Here is an 18,408-nt window from a genome sequence, read left to right as displayed (position 1 = left end):
CAGTTTGCTTTGGGGCCAAAATCTCTAAAAGAAATCCTGCCTGGGAGGTGTATTAGGGGGTCACTGTATATTTGCTAGTTTATATCTTGATGACTAAATTGGCAAAAGTTTTATTTTTCCTGGTAAACATTCAGGAGGCTTTGCCCTCACTCCTTTCCCTAACAAAATCGTATTTGTCATATGTGTATGAAGCAAACGGCTGTTAAAACTGTCCACACATCTGTGATGATATGAAAATTAGTGGTGGCAAACAAAGATTTCCTTTCTAAGGTACCACAGGGTCACAGATGAAATTGACTTTATCCTCATATTTCTCTCAAATTGTGACCAAGTGGAAACAAAATTGACCATGCCTTAGAGGCCAGTGTGAATGAATAATAGCATGACAAAAGGGTTATTATTTGTGAAAAATTTAGGTAACCCTCCCATATGACTTAGAAAACTAGAAATTTTCTCTTAAAATATATATTACTCTTGTTTATAAATTTTAGAAGGTGTAAAACTTTTATTATAATAAAGGGTTATGCTTATTTTAATTAATAATGAAACACAAAGTTATCACCTAGTACAAAGTCTTTTTAATTACAGGAATGAAAAACTCCAAGATGTTGAATCAGATCATAATGCGGATTCTAATTTGAGTGTTTAACTTTGAAAGTGTTTGAGAACTGCACCTGTGTATCAAGCTCATGACAAATTATATGCAGAAACTTTGTGCTAATAATAGTAAAAAATGTATTTAATGTGCCATTTTTAGTGTGCTGTAAGAATGAAATGTTTATTTTTCATTAAACAATGTGTTTTCATTTCTTTTAACATTTTGGGCAAATATGTGAATTATTAACCCATAAATTTTCCTCATTCTTTAAGAAAAAATAACATACCAAAATTGTAATAAAAATGTAACAGGCAAGAAAAGTGAGTTTCTAGTCATGTTCTAATGAAGCCTGTGTTAGGTCATTCTCTTATAGGTAGAGTCGAATACCCACCCATCAAAAGACCTTTATTGTTTTAAATTAACTTTTGAGATGGTTTGTGGTCAGTACTTTTACCCCTCTGTTACTTTATTGCAACTTTTGATTTTAAACTACTCTACCCTAAAGAGTTATTGAAGACATGGGAATTATGTGTTGTGATGGAGGTGTTAGCAATATATAAGTGTATCAAATCAATCCCTTCTGCACCTTCACTTTGCAGAGTGCCCTGTGTCAGTTACATCTCAATAAAGCTGGGGGAGGGGAGTGAGTTATTGTGTAGAAACCCACGTTTGTGTAAAATGTCTTGTGGTTGGCAGCTCACCTCGCGCTCAGGCCATGTTCTGAGAAGGGCAGGCAGCCCATCCTGTTGCCAAAACTTTCCACTGGGAGTAGTTTTGCAAGGGATGGGCGGGGAAGCGGGGCACTGAGGTGGGGGAGTTTCGCCTCCTTGGTGACGACATCATCTCTCTCTGCGTAGGTGAAGCTGCTCTCAGAGGAGAACCCAGGATGCAGACCCTCCCTGTGGCGTCTGCCCTCAGCAGTCACCGCACAGGCCCCCCGCCCATCAGTCCCAGCAAGAGGAAGTTCAGCGTGGAGCAAGGGGACGATGACCTGGACTGTGAAAATGACCATGCTTCTAAGATGAGTCGCATCTTCAGCCCCCATCTGTGAGTTTCCTCTTTCTGAAGTGAGGGCATTCTGGTGTTGGCTTCCATGTGCTCCGTGCAGGGGCCATGTTCTTCTGCAATTTGTGCCAGCAATGAAGTGAAAGGATGAACAGGGCTCTCCTGCCAGGCGGGGCATTAACCGTTTTTGATAACTTGAGAGATGACCTCTTCTTTCCTTCCAACTTGTTTGTATGAGTGTGTGTGTGTGTGTGTGTGTGTGTGTGAGTGTGTGTGTGTGTGTGTGTGTGTGTGTGTGTGTGTGTTCCCCACGGATGTTAGCTTTCTCTTCCACCTGAACAGACATACGTAAAATGTTTTGCTTAGGAGTCTAGAGTTGTACATATTAAGAAGTACAGTAGCGGGGCGCCTGGGTGGTTCAGTCGGTTAAGTGTCTGCCTTCTGCTCAGGTCACGATCCCAGGGTCCTGGGATCGAGTCCCGCAGGGAGTCTGCTTCTCCCTTTCCCTCTGCCTCTGCCCCCCTCTCATGCTTGCTCTCTCTCACTCTCTCTCAAAATAAAGAAATAAAATCTTTAAAAAAAAGTGCAGTAGTCCCTCTCCTCCCCCTTATCTGAGGGGTGTATGTTCCAAGACTCCCAGTAGATGCCTGATGCACAGATAGTACCAAACCCCATATATGCTGTGTGTTTTCCTAAACATGGATACTTATGAGAAAGTTTAATTTATAAATTAGGCATGGTAAGAGATTAACAGCAATAACTAATAAAATAGAACAATTACAACACTGTCATAATAGTTATGTGAGTGTGGTTTTCTCTCAGAATATCTGTGGTACTGTACTCACCCTTCTTCTTCTTGTGGTGATGTGAGATAATAAAATGTCTACGTGCTGCAGTGAGGTGAATAATATAGGCATTGGGACGTAGCATTCAGCTACTGTTGACTCCAAGGAGGATCATCCGCTTCCAGGCCACGATTGATTGTGGAAAGCAAAGCTGCAGAAAGGGGGCGGAGGGGAAACGATTGAATTAATTCTCACCTTGTATATTCATGGTATAAACTTGAGACCTTCCTAAAGTGGGAAAGATGGCTTTTTGTGTTTATGATAAGGTGCTGCTCATCGCTTCTGGTATGTGAGCCTCTTGTAGCTGTTGAGAACCAGGCTTGGGGCAGGTCCTCCATCTGCCACCAGCATTCTCTACAATCATGACATGAGTTTCTCCCACTCTCTGGGCCTCAGTTTCCTTAGTTGTGAAACAAAGGGGTTGACACGAAAGTTTTCTGAATCCGTACAGCGTTCCCACGTTTACATTGGGAAAGTAGCTTGCTTCTGTGCGCCTTGTTCCGGCTTCCCCTTCGCACTCTCTTCTGAACACGCATGCCCCGCAAAGGGAGTGGAATGCCTTTTCCCGTGTTCTCGGCGCTTGGAGACAGCCAGTCAGCGGCCCGGAGGGTCTGCTCTGGCACCCGTGCAGCCAGTCGGTACTGTCAGGGTCGGGGAGCTTGTCGGGGGCAGTGAGGTAGCCTGATGATTAGGAGGTGGAGCTTTGTAGATCCAGGTTACAAGAGCCTACTCTCTTTTCCGCCTCCCCAGGCATGAATTGATGTTTTGTAATTATTCACAGTGCTTGGCTTCCCCAGTTGTGATTTCTGAGGATGCTGCTGATTCTGGCAGGAACGTGACTGCTCAGAGTTGCTGTTTTCTCGTTGGCGGAGACCTTGAGCGGCCAGAGGCCTCTGGTAACGCCTGCAGCGCTGTGCTGTCTCAGCGCCCGCAGTCCTGAGCATTCCGCGCATTCCAGCCCGCTTGGACTGTTGTGTGCAGTCATAAGACACACTGACAGAGGTATTTATCCTCAAATAAATCACTGTAGTGTTAGTCAGAGGCTGAGCCTGCAGTCTGGAGCCCTGGAATTTGCTACAATCAGGAATCCAGCAACAAGGCACCGCAAAACAATGAGCCCTTCCAAATAGGGAGAGGCTCGTCATTTAGATTATGGGCGCTCAACTGTTTGTTCATTCTCTTGTTACTAGGAATTTCTTCTTCTCCTCTGCTGCCATCCTCTTTCCTGAAACCCACATAGGAGACATTTGGTCTTTTTTTTTGTTTTTTTTTTTTTTTGGAGGAAGGAAAGGGGAGGTAGCCCTGAAACAGTATATTTTGCGAGCAGACATGCCTTGGTTTAAATCGCAATTCTGCCACTTACTTGGACAGTCATTTAATGTACCTGGGCCCAATATCCTTCTTTGTAAAATGCCAATGATAATAGCTCATGTGAGGCCTGTCATGAGCACAAGAATCAGCATATGCAGGGAGTTTGGTGCAGTATGACACTCAATTGATGATAGTAGCTATTTCATTATTGCTAAGTCCCTGAATCTGATATTGATAACAATGATAAAGAATAAAAATACTATTATGGTGAATTTAATGCCTGAGTGTGTGTGAATTTCATTCAGAAAGTCTGGGCTCAAATTTCAGCTTCTTTATTTTTCAGTGGAAGTAATCATAGTTATTTCCTCATAGGATGATTGTAAATGCCTAGTGCAGTGCCTGGCATCTAGATGGTAAGCACTCAGTCAGTCATCATTAATATTATTATTTCAGTGTTAAAACAAAAAATGAGGGGCGCCTAGGTGGCTCAGTTGGTTAAACATCTGCCCTCGGCTCAGGTTATGATCCCAGGGTCCTGGGATCGAGCCAGACGTCAGGCTCTCTACTCAGCAGGGAGTCGGCTTCTCCCTCTTTCTCTGCCTGCCGCTCCCCCTGCTTGTGCTGTCTCTCTGTCAAATAAATAAATAAATTCTTAAAAAAAAAACCCCAAACAAACCAGAAAGTGATTTTGTAACTCCTTGGGTCATTGCAAATACGACCTTGAATTACAGAGGACTATAAATAATTTGAAGTGTAAATAATAGAAATAGAATTGCTAGATTTCATGTGCATCTCACAATTGATGTCATCACACAGAGTTTTAGGCAAACAGAAAGAGCAGCACCCCCACCAACCCCCAGGCCACACAGCCTGGACCTCTAGATGATCAGCTTGTGGTCTGTTCATTCTGCTGTCACTGTTCTCCTTTGATAATTATTTGTTTCAATAACAGTAACAGTGTTTCTATTTGTATCTTCTAAGAGCAGAATTACGGATCTTATAGGCAAATTGGAAAAATGCTGCCTCTCTTCTTCATGTTGTAGGGTACTTAGTATTGTTGGATTTGAGGGTATGTTTCCTCTTTGAGCTATAGGGTGTTCCCTCCTTTTTTTTTGATATGTCTAAGAATTTTTTTTAATAATAAATTACAAATTGATGTTTCTTTGGAAAAGAATGGTCTAGTATATTTGTCTCTTTAAGGAAATTACAAAATGATTTTTTGCCTTTTATCTTCTTAATACATGTTCATGTTGTGTAGTGAAAATGTGTTTTGTTTATTTTATCACTGAAGAAATCACAATAATTCTGGGCATGGAGTGTTGCTGAAAAAACAGTTTTGACAGCTAGTAAGAGAGTTTCAAAGATGCAAGCCTTGGCTGCATTTCATTATAATCATCATATTGAGATACTTTCCAGTAGAGAGGAGGAGAGATTGAGTGTCTCTGAGCCAGAGTAGGAAGCTACAGACAACGACTAAATTTCCTCTGACTTAGGGAGGAGGACAAAGAAGAGAGGTGTCCTTAGTGATTTCTCCAGAACTTAGAAATTGAGAATTTCTGGACTCTTATTCCAACCCTGTATAGCCTGGGTCATTTGAACTCTTCATTAACTTTCTTGTTGATATGGTGACTCAGAGAAGTATTTTTTTGTTTCTTTCTTAAGAAAAGTGTTAAGAATATGAATGTTTTATTTAGAAATTGAAAGATACTGTGTCTCTGAGAAAGAGAGTGGATTAAGTAAGGTATGGAGGCGTGGGTGTTGGGATTCCTCTCCTGGAAATGTCAATAAGTAATTTTTTTCTACGATGCTGGTATTCAGGTGTGATCTGCTAAGGAACAGCTCTCTTTTCCTCTATCCATGACCCATATGGACTCATGGATTGCTGTTTTATAGCTGTCCCTAATTTGGTGAATAAGAGCACTTTCAGCTGGTTCCTGTATCCTTGTTATGTGCCGCCTTTTTTTTCTTAAAGCACTTCTTACTTTCTGGCAAACATCCTTCTCCTCTTGTAACCAACCTGTGCCAGCCATGGAATCAGCCATTTCTCCAGGGGACCCTGGTTCCTTTTAGTGGTCAATAGGATTTAGAAGCCAAAATCTGGGTGCTAAGTATTTTTATGGTGTCATTGCCTTTAGATTTGAGTTGTCTAATATCATAGACCACTAACTACGTGTGGCAGTTCAAATTTAAAATTAAAAAAAAATGTAAAATTCAGTTCTTCTGTTGTACTAGCCGCATTTCATACTCAGCAGACTACTTCATATTTCATACTCAGTGGCTACTGTATTGTACAGCACAGATACAGAATATTTCTACCATCACAGAAAGTTCTGTTGAATAGCACTCTTTGCTAAGAAATCATGAGTTCATATTAATACTCCCAATTCTAACCCGATTCCACAGAATTCTTCCTCATCATCCCCCACTCCATATTTGCATCTCCCTGCTTCCCAGCAGTACATTTACTTTATCGTTCACTCCTATAGTTCACATAAAATACTTTCAGAATTGCTGTGCCCATAGCACTTTGAAAAACAAACCTACCAGAAAGAGTTCAAGATTTGCTGGCAGTTCTTTTTTTGTTCCGTGCTGAGTGTGTAACAAAGTACCAGTAACTTTGTAGTCCACTACTTCCCCTGTCCCCACTTCTGTGTTGTGTTAACAAGAATGTATGGTTGGGTTCATTCATGTATCTTTGCATTCAGCGGGAGATTTTTTTCCATCTTTGTTGATTTCACTTTATTTTTTGAATATATAAAACATTAACACGCTTCTAAAAGTCGAGACTATATTAAAAAAATACTTGGAAGAGTGAGGAGTGTTACTTGCTCCCCTCGGTCTTTCTTTCCTTTTGTTCCTTCCTCTGGTAGGCTGTGATCCTTCTTGTGTTTCTTTTTGTAAAAGTAAGCAGATACATGAATGGTTTCTCAATTCCCTGTTTTTTTCTTAACACACTTTATATGTTCATTTGAGTTCTGGGGTTTTCATTCAACCATATACCATAGAAATCTCTTCATGCCACTTCCTCCTCCTTGTTTCCAGCTGCATAGCGTTCCATGGCATGCATGTGCCAGAGTTCAGTTAACCAATCCCCTCTGTCTGGACGTTTAGGTAATTTCCAGCATTTTACAATCCTGATAATGCTGCAGTAGATAAACTTGTGCATGTGTAATATCTTGTGTATTTGCAGTACTGTAAAAACTCTTGAAGGCCGACAATTGATGGAGCAAAACAGCAGGCTAAATTCATACTGGTTTTGTGACCTAGTTTGAGCTGCTTGGCTGAGAGTTCTGTGCTGAAGAGTACAGTCTGAGGTGACTTTTGGAAATGAAGCTGTTTTCAACTTTGTGTGTGAAGGTATGTGTAGGGTTTGTGTGTGTTGAAGGTTTGCCATTGAACTGCTGAGTCAGTCGCCTGTGAAAGGGAGGGAACATTTATTGAGCGCTCACTGTATGCTCATCCTGTGCTAGACACTTTAAAGATACTGTCTTACTTGACCCTCACAATAAATGTGACCCTTTAAGACGTGTGTGTGTGTGTGTGTGTGTGTGTGTGTGTGTGTGTTTGTGTGTGTAAGTGAGAGGTCTGTTACTTACAGAAGCAGAAATTGAGGCTCGGAGAGGATCATGTGTCCAAAGCAGTGGAGCTGGGATTAACCCTGTTGTGTGTGACACCAAAACCAAAGATCATTTGCCAGAGCTGTATTTTACCCAAGGCAGGATCCCATGCATCTTAAATATGGACATCATATATTTATGACACTTCACCAATCCAATGTCCAGTACCTGGTAGGGACTGAATAATTTCTGTGTTGAATTGAATCAGACCCACTTTCAGGAGACTGTGCCCCTCTTCCAGCCGGGGGAGGCGTCCTCTTCGATCAGGGCTATGCAGTCGTGAAGTAGCTGCCCCCGGCCTGCGATGGGGTAGAACCAGTAAGCTCACACTGGGATCAAAGCCATGGTCACTAGGCTTGTGCTCTGACCAGCTGAGTTTGCCACGGACCGAGTTAGCAGTCCACACTGAATGGGGAAGGGCTAGTGAAAGAAAACAGTGCCTCTCCTCACGGATGGCGCTCCTTTGAAATCCCGTCCTGGTGTGAAATGTGTCCAGTGCTGCTGCCTTTGATTCTGTGGCCATTCTTCTGAAGTCTTTTCTCAAGCCCAGTGTAGCCAGTTCTGCTTTCTCCTTGAGTGCATATGCAGCTTTTGGGCTCCTATGTTTCCTCTGCTGCTCCTTTTCCTCCTTCTTTGGTCTTTCCCCTCCCCTCCCCTCCCTATTCTTACTCCTTCCCCTGTGCCCCCCCACCCCCCCTTGGCCCTGGTTGCTTCACTCTTCCCTCCATTAGCATGAATAGAAAAGAGGGAGAAACAGACAAACTCAAAAACAGTCATTCTTTCCTCTTGACAGAAAAGTTGGAGGCAGCCTTTGAAATTAAGTGCTGAAATTAAGGAAACTCATTAAAAAAACAAAACAATTTACTGATTACTGGCTAAAATGGGTTTTGGGGTTTTCCTCTGGATTTTGTTTGTATTTTGATTGTATAAATGGTACCTCAAGTGTTCTGGAGTATCTATAGTTTGTGGTGCCAAGATGCTTGGCAGCAGCATCACACTCCCTTTGGTGAGTCTGTTTCTTGTATCTCTTTATTTTTTTTAAAGATTTTTTATTTATTTATTTGACAGAGACAGAGATAAGCAAGAGAGGGAACACAAGCAGGGGGAGTGGGAGAGGGAGAAGCAGGCTTCCTGCCGAGCAGGGAGCCCGATGTGGGGCTCGATCCCAGGACCCTGGGAACATGACCTGAGCTGAAGGCAGACGCTTAACGACTGAGCCACCCAGGCGCCCTTCTTGTATCTCTTTAGTATCTTTAGTTTGGATACATATGGACATGCTTTACCAAGAGACTATTCCACAAACTCCCTGAAAGTGAAGAGGGCAGTTCCTCATTTCACATTAAAAACTAGACTCAGAGGAAATTGAAGAGTTGGGGTTATTTTGGTACCTTGACCCTGCTGGCAACTGGGGCTTTGTAAGGTAAACAGTAATATGTATTTATAGACAGAGCATGTTGCAGTCCACATAAGCCTTAGAGAGAGGCACACTTCATCACCGAGAATGGTAACAGCTCAGGATCTGCAGCAGCCACAGAATCCCGAGAGCCTTTGCATCGGGGCTTATTAATAACAGTGATGATTGATTCTTTATTATGTACCAAGCACTGTGCTGAGTACCTCATGGGCATGATCTCAGCCCATCCTCACATCCCCACGATGTGTATACTGTGATTATCCCTCACTTACAGATGGTAAAACTGAAGCCCAGAGAGGTTCTGTACTTGGTCAGGGTCACACAGCTAGCTAGTAGGTCATGGGGCCAGGAATCAAAACCCAGCCTGCCTGATCCCAGAGCCAGTGCTCTTGGCGAGCACGTTACGTTTACATTAATAGTGCAGGTATCCAGCCGCTATGAATCATTTGATACAGGACCTTAAACGCCTTTTAGTTTTAGACAATCTTCTATTTAAGCACTCTCAAAACGCTACTGATGATGCTTTGGAGATGAGAGGTGGAGACTTCATTTTAGCAGTAACCAGGGTGGGGGCATAAAGTGATGAAGAGCTGTCAGTAATAAGAACGCTCTTCAAGCAAACCCTCCCAGAGCAGTGATGGTCCCTTCAGAGATGGCTAAAGAAGAGCTGCCATTCAGCTTCCCTGGAAGAGGCTTGAAATGGTGTGTCTCTGCAGGCAAGAGCCCTATAGGAACAAACAGGGATGTGTGTTTGTCTGTTTGTTCGTTTATGCCCAGAAAAGTGCTTTTTAAAGTATTTTAATTCTTGGGGGTGCCTGGGTGGTTCAGTCGGTTAAGCGTCTGCCTTCGGCTCCAGTTATAATCTCAGGGTCCTGGGATTGAGCCCCTCTTCGGGCTCTCTGCTCAGCAAGGAGTCTGCTTCTCCCTCTGCCCCCCCCACTTGTGTTCTCTCTCGCTCGCTCTGCTTTCTCTCAAATAAATAAAAAAATCTTTTTTAAAAAATTGTTTTAATTCTTGTTTAAAAGTTCTAACCCAATTTTAAGTTAGTGGCACAGGCCGATAGTAACCTTACTCTAACAGATGCACACTGGAGCAGTTTAAAATTTGGTTTAAGTATATAGAGACACATTTTTTTTTTCCTTTCCAGATTTCATAAATCAGATGCTCTTGAAATAGAATCCCTCAAACTATGTGCTCTCTTCTCTCCCCCATCCTTCTTGGCATCATCCAAACTTGGGACAGTTTAGCCTTGAAATTCTGTATTTTTCTGTACTTCTACACACAATCTTCTGGGTACCCCAAAAAGTGTTCTGGGGGATTCAGGAGGATATTTTGTAGTCTTAGTTATCCTAAATAACTGAGATAATGTTAAATTAGGATTTTTAAAAAATCTCTCCCCTCCATGTGCAGCAAATATGTGTATTTACTTAAAAAAAAAAAGGTAAATGAGAAGGGAGCCTGGGTCTTTAATAATGTTTGGTGCTTGGGAAGTATAATCTACGAATGGGTTAGTGTGAGACTGTGGCCCTAACACGGCGGTCGGCGGTGCGGGCCGGCCTCAGGGATGGACGCGACGCTGCTCTTCTGTGGCGACTTCTGCTCCCCTGTGACGCTAAAGGCGCGTCTGTGTGTTCCATGCAAGTGTTTGCTAATGAAGTGTGGTACCTTTAAATAAAGGTCACAGGCCTGACCTGTGTTGTGTGGGTTGCTTGTTTGTCAGGCTAGAGGCATTTTCTCATTTTCACAGTTCAGCCGAAAACAAAGACCTCCTTATCCAAGCAGGGAGCTGTGCTCCTAAGAGCTGACATCAGCCTTTTCCCAGCAGGCATCACTTCTGCCTTAAGAGTCTTTGCAGAAAGCTGGAAAGGGAGATACCCATCCTGCTACTGGTATTTTTCTGGCCAAATAACACTCACAGTAAAGAAATGCCAGGAGTCCAAGGAGCAGAATCCACAGGACTGTCATCGTTTGTCGGGTCTGCTCTGGGGACCTCTGTGGGGCTTATCTTTGTCGACAAGTACATGAAAGTGGGACAAAAACCTTGAAAATGGAGGACTTCTTTTTTCCTAGAGAGGAATTAAAGAACATTCGGGATATATCAGAAAACTTCCATTAGCATGTATAAAGTCACTTTTTAAAATGGCACGTTAAAATGGAAAAAAAGGACTATTTTTACTTACAATGTAAGAGGCATTTGTTCAAAAGTTGAGGAACCAAAACAACGCAGCATTTGGCTGTTTCTCCCTCCTACCCTGGTCTCTGGGCTCTGAAGCTGTTTTTGGAGTGCTGTTGTCTTGAAGAGGCTTCTGCCCAGGAACACAATGGCAGCTATTTTTACATATAGTTAGAGGATTAATCTTGAGGTGGCTTTATGACTGTTGCAGTACAAAGCCAGTCTGTCCTGCAGGTATAGAAAGTGCTGCCACTTGAGTAGATTGGACCAAGGACCAGGAAGAGGAATGCTAAGAAACATTGCCTGTGTGTGAGTGCTGATGGTTCTTTTATTTTCCTCTAGGATCTCGCTTGTAAATCCATCATTTGCCAGTGCTACATGCACCTGGAACATAGCGAGGTAGTTTACAAGCCCAGTGTTCTGTGTCTGGCATAGTTTTTATTTGATAAGTGCCAGTGCCCGGTCTCGATCTTCTTTGCTAAATACCTGGGTAAACCAACCCTCCCCACCCCTCCTCCATTTTGAAATTTCTTCACAAATTTGTCTCCAAAGCATAATTAGAGAACTTAATGTTGCAGAAGTGTTCTGAGTCTGGCAGTAGCTAGAAACCTTGCCAGACAAGAGATCTGAATTCTCGATCCAAGCCTTCATAGCCCTGACAGAGGCAAAATGTACTGCAGAATAGAAGGAAACTGATATGGGGCGCCTGGATGGCTCAGTTGGTTGGGCATTGGACTCTTGGTTTCAGCTCAGGTCATGATCTCAGGTGCGTGAGGTCGAGCCTCTGTGCTCAGTGGGGAGTCTGCTGGCGATTCCCTCCGCCCCCCCACCCCCCACACCACATACTCTTTCTCTCTCTCAAATAAATAAATCTTAAAAAAAAAAAAGAAGGAAACCAACTTCACTACTGTGCTCTCCTCAAAATTATCCTTCCTCTTGCCTTCCCTTCCTTGAAGAAATCTAAGAAGCACAAGTAATGGATCCACATAGAAACCAGCTTCAGAAACTGGGTGAAGGTCAAGTAGAAGAAACAAACCAGCTCTCATTAGGTCAGGTCACTCTAGAAGCAACTCTGAGAACTGAAATCTCTTTGCTTCCCTAAATTTGTCTCTGGCATTGAACCCATCAAGGAATGGTTATGGGGTTTTCTAACTCATCAGGAGTAATTTACTCAGCTGCATGTGGTCACTGAAGTCCTGCTCCTCATGGATTCAAGGCACCATTGCCCATAGATTGTCTCAGAATGCTCTTGCCTGCAGATGCTCTAAGGAAAAAAGTGTTTCCTGGCTTAAGTTTGGGAAGTACCTAACCGGATCTTGCAGGTCTGCTCACGCATGGTAGCACATAGCAGGCTTTGAGAAGTCCGATGTATGGAAACACTGTTTAGCCCAGGACTGATCATGTAAGTAGCCATGGAATCTTCATCCCTTTTTCATGAGACCTTCCAGGAATATTCCGGGGAGCATACTTGCCTAACAAAATGAGCATTTTGTTTGGTTTCAAAATTTTATTATAAATTTTCCGATTCACAAAGGTCTGGTGCTGCTGTACTGTTGTAGCAGCTGTTGTAATGAAATGATTGTGTCATTCCTGGATTTGGGACTCCTGGGTGCCATCTTTTGTGTCTGGGGCTCTTGGGGAAGTTCCGTGAGTCCAGAGAAGTTGAGGAAGGCTGAGATCCTATCCTCCCTTGACGTTATGTCTCTCATCTTGCATCCTTAGCTCTCTCCCCCTCTCTGAGCTCTTTCTAGAGAGCATATTATCTCTACTTCCATATCCACTTCCCAGTCCAGTACTGTCATCTCTGCCAACAATTTTATATATTTTTAAAGATTTACTTATTTATTTTAAGAGAGAAAGTGAGCAAGCAAGCCTGAGTGGGGGGGAGGGGCAGAGGGAGAAGGAGAGAAGCATACTTTCCATTGAGCTGATGTGGGGCTCAGTCTCACGACCCTGAGATCATGACCTGAGCTGAAATCAAGAGTCGGATGCTTAACCGACTGAGTCACCCAGGTGCCCCTCTGCCAACAATTTTAATGAAACTTATCTCCCTCATTCACTGGTGACCTACTCATCACCAGATCTAGAAGGAAACCTGCCATTCCTTATCTTATTACACTTCCTCTTCCTTGTAAGTCTCTTCCCCCTTGGTTTCCATGGCCCCTTTCTTGCTTTCTTTGGTTCCCCTCCTACTTCTGTGCCCACTTCACTCAGGATCTTTCAAAGACTTGGCATTATTCCCATTCTGTAGAGTTCTGTCCTTGTCACTGTACAGACACTTCTGAGGAAGCCACATGCCAACTCATGGCTTGGATTACCACTCCAGGTGGAGGATTCCCAAATCTTCATGTCTAGCCGAGTGCTACCCTTCCTACCCGCAGAGCCATGTGCCTTTGGGATACTGTGTGTGCTCCTCGAGTCAGTGCTGCTTTGCTGGAATTGATTTTAGTAGCTCCTTTCTTCTTCTTCCAGTCTGTCCCCCATCTTTATGATGGGGCAGCTGTCTTTCCACTCATCCTTGAAGTCGCCTTCTCCCTCCTCCCACTTTATCCCCCGTATCGAACCCATTGGCATGCCCTGCTAAATATTGTCCATGTCGGTACTGGCCCTGGCCATAGTTTAGACCCCCATTCCATGACAGTGCCCTTTTTACTGTTCTCGGCACTTCAGAAGGTTTCTGACGTCTTACTGTCTTCCTCCAGTCTTCCATGGCTCCCAGTCAGCTCCAGGAGGTACCACACAGACCTCTGTCTGCAGGAGCTTCTGCCCATGTGCTCCCACTTGCTGAAGTGAGCCCATGTGCCTTCACCCCTTCCTGATACACTTTTCTCACCTCCTTCTCTTGGCAAATGGTGATTCCTTCTGCTTTGAGATGAACGCATCTTTGTATAAAATATAACACTTTGCTGTAATTGTGTGCCTGTCTGTCTGTCCCTCTCCCCAGACTGCAGGTCCTTTCAGGGCAGGAGCTAAATCTTACTCATGTCTGTCGCACTAACACCCAGCACCATGCCCAACACCTGGTAGGTGCTAAGTAAGTGTTTGATCGAAAAACAAGTCACTGTGAGAGTACTGTCGGAACTCTCTTCCCTTTGGGAGAGATATTTGAGAATAGCTTTTAGATATGTAATAAACCCCGTGTGGCACCACTTACTGTGCTTCCGTGCTTTCCTTGGAGCCTTGATGTTTGGTTCAGGGAGCATGCTGGAACAGAGAGAACCCCACCATCACTACCTCCACTGCCTTCCTTTCCCTGTCTGTCCCTTGCTCCCCCAAGACGGGAAAACACAAACCCCTAGTACCTGGGCAAATGCACAGTTTACAATCTGAATCACTAGCCCTGCTTGTGATGCTTGTTTTGGATCAAATGATCTTTTCCTGATGTTGACGCTGAGTAATAAGCCTTCAGAGTTTAGTGTATGAATGAAATGTGTTTTTTTCCCACTGCTCTATTTATATTTCTTCTTATGCATCGTGCTCTGATGCCAGTGTGTACATGATGTAAGGTATATGGAAATGAGAAATTCACTTCAGCTGGGCGCACCTCACAGTTCAGAGGGATGGCCAGACATTTCTTCGGGGGTGGAAATCAACCCAAAGAGTAGATCTGTTCCTACTAGAAAAGCAAACAAATATGTGCCCAAGTGTTCACTACTTTTGGTGTTTTTTTCAAATCTACCTGAAAAACTTCTCAAAGCCAAAGTGTTTATTGGCTATTCTAATAGGTTCGTTGTGTTTATTTTATTTGTGTGTGATAGCTTTGGGCTGGCATCACTAACAGCCCTAGTTCCCTGTGTGTTGGTTTTGAATGATCCTGCATCATTTTGCGTTAGGCGTTTAGCTTTAGAGCAAGTTAGAGCAGCTGATGGAAGCAGCACCGTCTAGGAGCTGAGGGTGAAACATGGATAACGCTGGGGAAAGGAGACCTCGTTGAAAGAGGCTGATGGCTGCACAGTGCCGTAGTCAGCAGGTAATCTTGATTTGGAGGACATGGCAAAGTTTATTGGGGTGGGGGTGGTGGTTCTGGCTCCTTTTTGACAAGATAAAATCCAGGTTCTTTAGGGTGACTTTCAGGGGATTTTGGTGATCTGTCTCAAACTCCCTTTTCCCACTTCTGTAGATGGCCTTCTTGGATTGTCAGTCACTGAACTCTTCCTTAACTGTGGTTAAAATTTAAAAGAATTTATTTAAATTCCTGCTATTATATACCTTTAGACAAGCTACACAGTGTGGGAAGCAGCTTTTTGACAATTCAGGGTGGTCAGTTTGGATTGTCCAACCTGCCTCACGATTTCCATTTTGACGCTAATATTTGAAACTAACATTTTCATTGCCCATAGCATCTTAATGTGTATGGCATGACCTCTCCATCACCCTGTTCCTCCCCATATCCCTGTGTCAGCTCTTCTATAAGACTATGTGACATCCCACTTCGCCTACACTTGGTTAGATCATTCTAGACGTACCATCCAAATTTGGTGATAATCTGACCTGTCATCCTTCTCTCCCTCCACCGTCCCCTGCCCCAATTTTTTATTTTGGAAAAAGTTCAGATCTGCAGAAACATTGAACAACTAGTTCAGTGAGTACCCATCACTTAGCTTCACCAGTTGTTAATATTTTGCCAAATTTGCTTTCCCTTGTATCTATGTTTTAATAATGATATGATCTAATATACTAATATATTCACATTCAGTGATGTCCGTTATAGATGTTTTTCTCTTTAATTGAGGATTCAATTACACAACATACTTTGCATTTGATATCGACTAGATTTTTCCCATTTTGTGGAAGGGTGGGTGGTAATGGCATTCTGGTGGCTAAAGGAAACGGGACCTGGACAGGGACAAGTGCCAGCGCCCTGGGAGGTCGCCCTTGGGACACCAGTGGGACCCCTGGCAGGGAGCTGGTTTGTCTGTGAACCTTGGGAGGGGTGGCATTGTACATGATACATAAAGGCAGTATTCAGGCTCTGTGTGTGGTTGTTATGTGGTGGGAAGTGAGAGCTCAGAATCCGGGGACGAGGGAAAGGGAGAGAAGTCATGGTGAGGAGGAGGCAAAGGATCTGGGACACAAGACAGCTGAGATTTATGGAACAAATTAAAAATTTTCATGCCTGCTCTAAGATAGCTTAACTCACCTTTTCATAGATTTTTTTTTTAAGGTTTTATTTATTTATTTGACAGAGAGACAGTGAGAGAGGGAATGTGAGCAGGGGGAGTAGGAGAGGGAGAAGCAGGCTCCCCGCTCAGCAGGGAGCCCGATGTGGGGCTCGACCCCAGGACCCCGGGATCATGACCTGAGCCGAAGGCAGATGCCTAACGACTGAGCCACCCAGGCACCCCAACCTTTTCATAGATTTTTATTACTAATGCCCCAAAGGCTCATTTCTATTTCTAGCCTGTAACTCCAACAGTTTTACTTAAAACAAAACAAAAAACAACAGTACCTTCACTTATTCCTGGCAAAGATGGAACATTCTCTGTTCCTTTTCTTCCCAAACCTACAAAACTCAAACAAAACCTCAGTAGATTGCTTTCCCAAAAGATCCCCAATTTCTTACTGAAAAAGAATTCATTTGAAGCTCAGGTGAAGTCTTTTGACTGAAAACTGGTGCTGTGGGGGGTGGGGAGGGGGGGCGAGTCTTCTAATTTTCAGCAGCATGTGTGGTGTCTTATAAAAACAGTCTCAGAATTTTTAACACTTGATGTCAGTAATTCTTCAATGGCGCTGAGATTGGGTTCGGATATATGTGTAGGACCTGGAAAGGGGACTGAGTGGTAAGACCTGGAGCTGTTGGCCATGGTGCCTCCCAGCCAAGCATCTTGCTGCGGTACTGGGAGAGGGCAGGCGCGCTCCGGGCTTGGCAGCAGCCGGGGACGGCTCACAGGAGTACGGCGCTCCCTCTACCTCCTGCTGCTGAGGTCGTGGGGCTGCCTCATTTTTGTCCTTTTCCAGGATTGGTTGTTTGACTCTTCTTTCATTTCCAAGAAATGTAGTACAGTATCTTTCCAGTAAATCCCCCCCTTTTTTTCCTTCAACTAGCTAGCCTTATTTTATGTTGCTTGTCACCAAAAGAACTTGTTGACAAATGCAGATATTATTTGGGTTGTTTGCAGTGTTTCACTGTTATTTGCAAAACTTCTGGGATGATGTGTGTATATCCATCCTTGTTTATATGTCATATTTCCCATTTTTTCTAGAAGTGGGATTTCTGGGTCCGAGGGCACCCTTTGCTACTTTGGTGCATTCTGCCGGCTTGGTCTCTGGTAGGCCCTCTGATTTACATTCCCTCTAGTAACTGTATGCATGTGCCTGTCTCCCTGCATCATCACAAAGTGACTGTTACCATGTATTTGATTTTTGCAAGATTCATAGGGGCATCAGTGCAGTAACTTGCCTTTTTTTCCATCTCTGCTCCTAGGGAACTTGAATGATCTTTTCATGTGCTTACTGGCCATTTGGATTTCTTCTTTTTGACTTTGTATCTTTCACTCTTTTTTAAGTAGGGCATTCATTTTTCTCTTACTGTGTTACAACTTTTCATGTCAAGGATCTTTCATCAGATATGTTAGGAAAATAACCCGTTTTCCTAGTTTGCCATTTGCTTTTCAGCATTACTGTTCTTTTGAAATACAGATTTTTTTTAAAATTTGGAAGTGGTTGAATCATTCAATCTTTTCTTTAATGGAAGAGTCTTCTAAAGTGTTCTGGGAGGGACTGAAATGTGTTGGTGAGTACCGTGTAACACATCTGCTGTGTTTTGATGGTAGGATAATTGTATCTACTTAATACACGTTTGCTGTGGGATGGAGAAAAGCCTATTGTTTGTGCATTACTTCATTAGTTCATTTTATCCGGCATTTCCCAAGTGCCTCTTTGTTGGTGGCATGGGGGATGTGGGTGTGCAGGGAAGGAGTCAGCCCTGGTCAGGGGAGGGGACTTAGCTGTGCCTGGTGTGCAGGACAGAGCCCTGGGAGGAGCGGTCATCGCCTTCCTTTCCTGACTTGTCTGCTTTGTCCTTCCCTTTCCCCCAAGGACATCTTTTGCTATCGCACTTTTGCTATGAGCACTGTGCGTGGCCAGAGTGCTTTCGGTGTTTGTTTTAATAGCCTCTTAGTGGGCACCATAAGTAAGCTCTGAAATCAAAAGTTTAGATTCTGTTTTTATTTAACCATTTTACCAGATGTTTCCTGTGGTTTGACAGATGTACCATTTACTCGAAAGTTGCACTCCTGAGATTCTGAATGTTATGGACACTGTTGCTATAGACAATGATTCTGTCAGGGCAGGATTTGGAAGACAACTTTCGAATCATTTTTGGGTTGAAGATGTGTTTTTCCCTAGAACAGAAATGCTTATCGTCATAATCTGCTTTTACCTTCTCTGTTAGCATTCTGATCTGTGGTTTATGAATGACCACAACCTATTGATTAGAGTTTATT

At 43.4% G+C, this 18,408-nt stretch overlaps 1 protein-coding gene across 5 annotated transcripts in view; it reads left to right on the top strand.

Annotated features, from left to right (window-relative positions):
- Positions 1–18,408, top strand: part of VGLL4 (vestigial like family member 4) — a 150,981-nt gene that overhangs the window by 107,126 nt on the left and 25,447 nt on the right. For all 5 annotated transcript variants that reach the window (XM_027584183.2, XM_027584184.2, XM_027584185.2 and 2 more), the window contains one exon: positions 1,456–1,645. In XM_027584183.2, the coding sequence (XP_027439984.1) occupies positions 1,456–1,645 (190 nt within the window). The remainder of the gene's footprint in view (positions 1–1,455; positions 1,646–18,408) is intronic.

The sequence above is a fragment of the Zalophus californianus genome, chromosome 1, assembly GCF_009762305.2.
Source record: "Zalophus californianus isolate mZalCal1 chromosome 1, mZalCal1.pri.v2, whole genome shotgun sequence".
Lineage (NCBI taxonomy): Eukaryota > Metazoa > Chordata > Mammalia > Carnivora > Otariidae > Zalophus > Zalophus californianus.
The sequence above is the reverse complement of the archived record's forward strand: the minus strand, read 5'-3'. Positions and strand labels throughout refer to the sequence as shown.